We start from the raw sequence: 7,762 nt of genomic DNA on the forward strand, positions 1-7,762 counted from the left end.
TACAAGATGATGTAAGAGTTGTTATAGGCCAAAAATATTACAGTTGTTGTATACAAAACTTTTTCAAAAAATATATTGAACCAGTATTCCATAATAATGCTTTTGCTCAGTTGTTTTCATTTTTTTTTACATGTTCATAATAGTTGCTCATGTTAGCTTGGAGTCGCTTGTGATTCTAAGAACCGTGTTACGACTAGGGGGTAGTGTCGGATCGTGACATTTATAGATGCCAAACTAGAATTTTTAATGTAGTCAAATTAAGAAATATCATAAGTTGGGGTCCAAATTTTAAATAAATTGATTAGTGTAATCTTTTTTAAAGGAAATTGTTTTACTTTTTTTCTTAAAAAGTTGAAAATTGCTAAAATTTTGACAGGTCATATTCCATGATTATTTTTTGGAGACCGGAAACACAATATTTAACTTGTCACATGGGCATATTTGGTAGAAAAGTTTTATGAAAAATATGTTTTACAAAAGATGTTAGTATATCCTTAGAAAATTAACATCTTGTGAACCTTGGAAATGAACTCTAACAACCTGGGAAGTGAATTCTAACATTTTAAAGATATACTAACATCTTTTGTAAAATATATTTTTCATTATACTTTTCTACCAAATATGCCCATGTCACAATGTAAATATTGCGCTTTCGGTCTCCAAAAATAATTATGGAATATGACCTGTCAAAATTTTAGCAATTTTAAACTTTTTAAGAAAAAAAGTAAAACAATTTTCTTAATATCAGATTACACTAATCAATTTATTTAAAATTTGGACCCCAATTTATGATATTTCTTAATTTGACCACATTAACAATTCTTGTTTGACATTTATAAAAGCCAGACGCCTCTTCAAGTTATATATTCTACTCCAAAAGAAAGTGTTTATTTATGTTTGAGTATCAAATATGGCTACAAAAAGGCTTAGGGATACTAGGAACTATAGTGAAGACATAAGGAACTCCATCTTAGATAGAAGAGTAACAAGTTTGTTTAAGAAAGCAGAAGAACTTTCTATTCTGTGTGATATAGAAGTCGCCATAATTATTTTTAGGCCAGGGAGTATCCAACCCATTGCTTGGAAATCTGCAAGTCTGGCTCAGGATGTCTTAACAAGGTATTTAAGTTGTGAAGCGAATGAAAGGATTAAATTTTTTGTCAAACATGAAACCTATCTTCAAAGGAAAGCGGAAAAGAAAGAAAAACAAATTAGCAAATTAGAGAAAATGAATGAGGAGAAGGAAATGGAACTCCTCTTCAACCAACTAGTGGAGGGAAAGAGTATTAATGAACTTGATGCAAGACAGATGAAAGGTTTGTTAAAGGTGTGTGCTGCTAAAACGGCTAAAATAAATGAAAGAAAGGAACAATTGAAACAACCTCTAAATCCCCAATCCAACAACGAAAATGTCACCCTATCAGCAAGTCCAATGGGAGATTTATTCAATGACTCGTGGTTTATTGAGACTATGGCTACATTAGGGGATGGAAGTGGTACAGAGTCTGCACCAACAAAAGGCAATGACACCAATGTTGGAGATAATGGACATTCCAAGGATCTCGATTGAGAATATAATAATTATGTTGTTCTATTATTGTTTTTTCATGTTGCTTTTTTCATAGTGTGTGTCATAATTTGTTGCATTTTTCTATCCATTTCGTGTTATCGTACTTTTATTTTAATTATTTATGAATGTTATGTTGAAAAAATAAACTAATGTTGTTCAATCAACAAGTTATTTGTGTCAAACTTTTGGACAAAGTTGAATCTTTATATTTAGTCGTATGTATTTATTTCTCTTCAGTTTAGCAGCTTATGGTGTTTGATACAAAAGGTATTTCATGTGCATATTAAAATTTAGGAATTTCACCCTACATGTAGTAGCCTCAATCTTTATGAATTTTCCAAAATAAATATTCTAGTCTCAATATGCACCATTTTTAGTCATCTCTCTCTCTCTCTCTTAAGTCTTAACCGAAATAAATATTCTAGTCACAACATTCACCATTCTTAGCCAATTCTCACTCTCTCTCTCTTTCTCGTCATATTCTTCTGTGGTCCTCGTCCTCTTTTCTCGTCCCCGTCTTCTATTCTTCTCCATTGCCCCCTTACATCTCCTCCACCACTACATCTCTTCGAATGGTTTTGTGTTTGAAGTTGTTGATAAAGGTTGCCCGAATCTAAAGTTCTTACCAAAGAGCTTTGTTTGAGATGGTGAAAATCATGTGGAGTTTGGGGATTTGAGGTGTTTGAAGAAGGAGCTTTGACTGTGGTTTCACCAAGTAGAATTTTGTATGTATGGATTTGCGATGATGGATGGTGTTTCATAGAAAATAGGAAGGTGTTAGTGGACACACAGTGGAAATGTGTTGGTTGTTCTAACCTTGGTAACAATTTCAAGCAATTGTTAGTTACTTCTGAACTTGAAATTTCCAAATGAAACCAGAGAAAGAGTAGGAAAAGCTTCACAGAACATTCGAACTAGCATTTGACAGGGATAAGACCAAAGGATTTAAAGCCCATTATTGTATTTTAACATGATTTACGATCTTAAGGATATGCCATCCAATGTAATCACAAGGAAAAATAATAATTGTGTGGACATACTTACATTTTACTGTAGTTTCTTTGATTCTCTATTTTGATAAAGGCATTTTATTGTAGTTTAATACCGAAGATTCGCTCTCCAAAATTAAAATACTGAAAGATGATATGTATGTCACTAAGCAAAATGTTTTTTTGTAAATGCCTTTTCTATTCCACCTCGAGATGTAACCTAAACAAAAAGACGGTGTAGATCTAGTGGTGTTCCTTCTACAAGAGGGAACCTGTAATAAGCAGGACTTCCATCACAAGGACATTTTGCGTTTGGCACAAATGACTCTCCTCATTACACAAACGTGTACATTACGTACACCAACCTGATTGACCTCCAAGACAGAAAAACAAGCAGGTTGTTGTACATAATGACCTAGTTGTTGCAGTTATGAACTATGAATCACAGGGACTCCCAACATTGCTTGGTTTAAACAGGCTGGATATGGCTAAGAGTGTCAGCTTCACTTGTTAACCAAATATCAGTTGCTTAAAGCACCAAGTGAACTAACCAACAAAAGGTAAGCTACTCTATAGGTACGAATCCTAGGGAAGAAATCAACGAATAGTCACCTTTTGCAGCAGAAGTTTAGCAGAATACTTTTATATGAGACATCCAACAAGTTCAGTGGAATCGAAAATGTAAAAAGATTTCAATTGCATAAACTTATATATTTAAATATATGTGTGTGGTCTTTAGATATAAAAATTGTGATGTCTATTCTCAGTGGGTTTAACCAAACTACGAAACACTCTCCCTCTTAATAGGTTCTAACAAAACTTCAGAACCTCTGGCAGGCAGAACAACATTCCATTACTCAAAATTGAACATATTAAGATCTTCTTATGCATTGAGTTAGCTTCCCAGACCTGTATCACCAACTTACTTATGCCACAGCAACACCACCGGAAAACTGCATTGTACCAGAGCGAGGGGAGGCAGAGAACTCGGGTGATTTCATGGCTACAGAACCACACTTCTCTTTATGTTCATCGATTGAGATTTGTTTCAAACGGCACTCTGAGCTACAAAATGCCTTCTCTCCTCTGCATGAGCATCACACAAGAAAAAAGGTGATATTAGTAAACCTGTACTTCATTCCCCAAGCTTGACAAGACAGGGATAATATATATTTTCCCTCCAAAATATATATGTCCTACTCTATACCTAAAATTCTCCAAATCAAAAGCAACACACTACAGTGCTTATACAACAAGATACACTGCAATATCTGGAGGAAACAGCCAAAATTTTACAAACAAATGAAAACCATTTGGTACTTTCCTACCTAAAGCCTTAGGTTATAAACTTCAATAATATACTGATGAAGAAAGACTGAATTATTTCCAACTAGAAAACTTAATATTGCAGCAAAAAGAAGAAGTGTCTAAGAAGAATGACTGAAATTAAAAGCAGAGAAATAGGAGATATTAACGGACAATGCAAAAATATCAGTATCTGCCACAAGCCACACAAAAACTATAGTTCATGATGAGTTCTGAAATTAAGAAATTCAACCTTGATGAATCTGAAAATTAAAATTGAGAATCACCACAGAGAATTGAGTAATAACTCTGCCAATGTTTCTAAGGATGTGAATTAAAGAAATCAGGTTTATATTACACTCCCGATGGACTTGGTTCGTATGCATGATTACTATAACAAAGTCATACAAGCCAACATCAGCAGTTAACTTGAGAAGATTCCAAGCGACTAACAACAAAGAAAACTAACTGTACAAATTAAGCACAATGTATTAATCTAACACTTGTCAAAGAATTTATTCCTCTTGCTTCAAGATATGCATGTTAAACAAGTAAAATATGAGAAGTACAAGTCCAGTACTGTGTAAGTTGGAACAAGATACCAAAGGCCTAAGTCAGATGATAATTATAAAAACAAGAACACTTAATAACGCAAAAACAGAATGCAAAAGGAGGAGGAAAAACTACTAGTTACGAATTCAAAGTTACTGCACCCTACACGGACATGACTATTACATGGAATTTGGAGAAACTGATTAGCCACACTGACAGCAAATAAAACATTTGATTGTGCGATGCTAAGATAATTGAGCTTGACGTGCAGTTTCCAATAATGACCTGTGGGTCCTTTAAAGGCTTCCCTCTTTCCGAGGAGAATCTATTGCTTAGGTCTATAAAAGTATCAACAATTTGCAATAAAATGAAGATAGAGCATTGCTACCCAACTGACTTAGAACATCTCCGTTTGCAAACTTTCTAAATCCAGATGGGAATAACATTTTCCTCAACCAATAGAACTAAGCAAATAGAAAATTTGGACATCCACAAATTTCAAATCAGATTCGCGTAGACAGTAGATCGCAGCATAAAGAACAGATGGATTTGCATCAACATGTTCTCATTTGCAATACATGCTTCATATTAGAAAATTAAAAAAGAAAGTAAATGTCAAAGGATAATCATAATTCTCTAAGGAAAAGACGAGCCAACAAGCACAAAGTTTTATGGCCCACAGACAGCTATATTTAAAACTTCAGAAGTATGAATTGAATGAATAAGTCTCAGACCATAGTTCTCAACCACCACCACAACAATGACATTCATTCAGATTTTATGTTAACTGCTGCAATTAAAACTGAACAGGTAAAAGAATATGAGTTACATTTTGAAAGTAAACAAAAATGCTATCCACATTGAGTAACCAACCAAATATGATCGACATCATTACTGATAGGACTCTAGAACACTCTCTCTTATTGGGTTACACAAACTACTTCAAAATGATCTACTCATACTAGCGAGATTTTATCGATTAAAAACATTATCAAATGAATTTTCATTTTAATTGAAACCATACAAAAGGAAATAAAAGTATTGTATGCTCTAAGGTTGACTTGAATACAAAGCTTCTTTCTTGTGATATCAAGGATAACCCACAACCGCTACTCTTTGGGTGTGCACATGCTGAATTCCGCTCATATGCAATAGCTCGCAAACCACATAGGAGAGGTAAACTACAATAGACAAGCCCCGTGTGACGAGCTTGACCCAGAAGGCCAATCCCTGCTGCGAAGGCAAGGAGTTTCGAACTTGAGACCTCCATAATGAAAGTCCCAAGCTAAACCATTTGAGCCACCCCCAAAAGATTGAATATAGACTAGTTTCTTAAAGATAATCAAAGTACAAAACTATGATGTTGGAGCATTACAAATTTCATAAAATGGAAATCTAAATCCACAGTTAAAAGCCTTCAAATAACAGAATCAAGAATAGGCTAAAACAATTGAGACAGATTATACAGAACAATGATAAGAAAAACAACACAAAATACAGCAAAAATGAAGAGTTGCAATGAACCTGTAAATGAAAATATCCAACCCCTCAAGGTGCTTATGGCATAAAGAGCAAATATTGAGGAAATCCGCCGCCCTAAAAGCCTCAGGAGGAGCAGAGGCAGCAGCATTAGCAGTTTTATGATACCCATTTCCCAGAAATTGATCATCATAATATTCCATTTTCTTAACCAAATTGGTACCCACATGAGAAATCACACGAGTATACTCCTCACACATCTCCATTTCCTCAATAGTAGGTTTTTTCTTTATCTTATTATAAAAATTATTACTTGAAATTGGTATCGGTGTCGAAGTTGGTCTAGGCGAAACAGTCAGAATTGGAGGTTTATTACATTTCTGATTATTGGACATGGCTGCAACAATACCAAGGCCAACAACACCATTAGGGTCTTCAAATTTGTTAGGAGATTTGGTGGATTTAGGTGAATTAATGTTATCAGTGGGGACAAAAACGGAAAGATTGATGGATAATATCTTCTTACGGCCCCTCACTTCAGCCATTTTTTCCCGAAAAAGAACAAAGAGAGACGCATATAGGTCTCTCTCTGTTCTTGAATATGGAATTGAGGTTTTTGTTTTTGCAGATTGAAAGGAAAGAAAGATTGGTAGAGAAGAAAAGGAACAGTTTTCTCCTCTTTTGGATTATATCTAAAAGAGAAACTTCTCTCGTTTTCAGGAGAATGGAGAATATAAAACAGTCACGTAAAATACATTGTACAACTTTCCTTTCGAATTATTTCCATGCTACGTGCCTCCCCCCCAAACACACACACACGGGGCGGCCCCACGTGGGTTCCAGGCCGAACTCCCCTAGGAAAAAAATTATAGTATATATAAGACAATTTTTTTGTATTTACGTAGATATATTAATTTTGAACCCCTTCATTAACATGAAGTAAGTTGTAGCATAGTTGTAGGTAGGGGTGTTCGTAGTTCGGTTTGGATCTGTTATTGATTAAAACCAATCTAGTTGGTTTTTTAAATTTCTAAAACCAAATGAAAAAAAATAACTGTTAGTTTGGTTATTGTCGGTTTGGTTCGGTTTAGATCAGTTTTTCTGGTTTAGTCGGTTTGAAAGTAATAATTTTTTTAGGACATACGTATCTCGATAGACACAAACACCTAGTACATGAACAACCCACATAAAAGCTATTGTCAGTTCAATTAAGCAATTAAGCAATACTAGAGTTATCATTACACAAACAAAGTGATTTAATTAAGAGAAAGTGCGACTATTTTATGTGAGTAGGGTAGGTAAAAACTAAAATGAATTTTGATGGATTTTGACTTATGATTGTTATAGTTGGACTAAAGTGTTGAGCTTGAGAAAATAGTAAAGTTAAAGACTTAATTTAATTCAAATTTAAGAAAATATTTATATTTTATTTATGAATGATATATAAATAATTATAAAATTTATATATCTAATTTATCGGTTCGGTTTGGTTATTTTGCGGTTGTTTTACAGTAAAACTAAAACCAAACCAAATAGTATAGGTTTTCAAAATTTAAAACCTAACCTAACCTAACCAAATAGAATCAAATATTGATTTTTTTAATCGGTTAGGTTTTTAACCATAACCATGAACAACCCTAGTTGTAGGTCTCCTTTTAAGTTGACCCTAGCATTCTTTCTCTATCCCGTCATGAGCAATCAAATTTTTGGAAATGTGAAAAAAAAAATCGGTTAGAGAGCTCATTCAAGCTTGAGGCTTGTTGTTCAAGCTCCATTGCGAACATTTTATTTTTTTAGCTTTTCTTCCTTTAGTTTCAGGACCAATCTTACATTTTTTTACGTGCTAAAAGAGTATATTTAAACCCAC

The 7,762-nt window shown here is 33.9% G+C and overlaps 2 protein-coding genes across 2 annotated transcripts; one reads left to right on the plus strand and one right to left on the minus strand.

Annotated features, from left to right (window-relative positions):
* Positions 1 to 910: 910 nt before the first annotated feature.
* Positions 911 to 1,570, plus strand: LOC102594679 (MADS-box transcription factor PHERES 2-like). The gene has a single exon (XM_006353080.1). The coding sequence runs from the start codon at positions 911 to 913 to the stop codon at positions 1,568 to 1,570; it is 660 nt and encodes a 219-aa protein (XP_006353142.1).
* A 1,683-nt stretch (positions 1,571 to 3,253) lies between these two features.
* On the minus strand, positions 3,254 to 6,619 carry LOC102588703 (uncharacterized). Its single transcript, XM_006353070.2, has 2 exons — positions 5,941 to 6,619; positions 3,254 to 3,645 (listed from the first exon to the last, which is right to left on the minus strand). Exons 1-2 carry the CDS (start codon positions 6,438 to 6,440, stop codon positions 3,486 to 3,488), a joined length of 660 nt encoding a protein of 219 aa, XP_006353132.1. The 5' UTR covers positions 6,441 to 6,619; the 3' UTR covers positions 3,254 to 3,485.
* Positions 6,620 to 7,762: the final 1,143 nt, after the last annotated feature.

The sequence above is a fragment of the Solanum tuberosum genome, unplaced genomic scaffold (assembly GCF_000226075.1).
Source record: "Solanum tuberosum cultivar DM 1-3 516 R44 unplaced genomic scaffold, SolTub_3.0 scf00151, whole genome shotgun sequence".
NCBI lineage: Eukaryota > Viridiplantae > Streptophyta > Magnoliopsida > Solanales > Solanaceae > Solanum > Solanum tuberosum.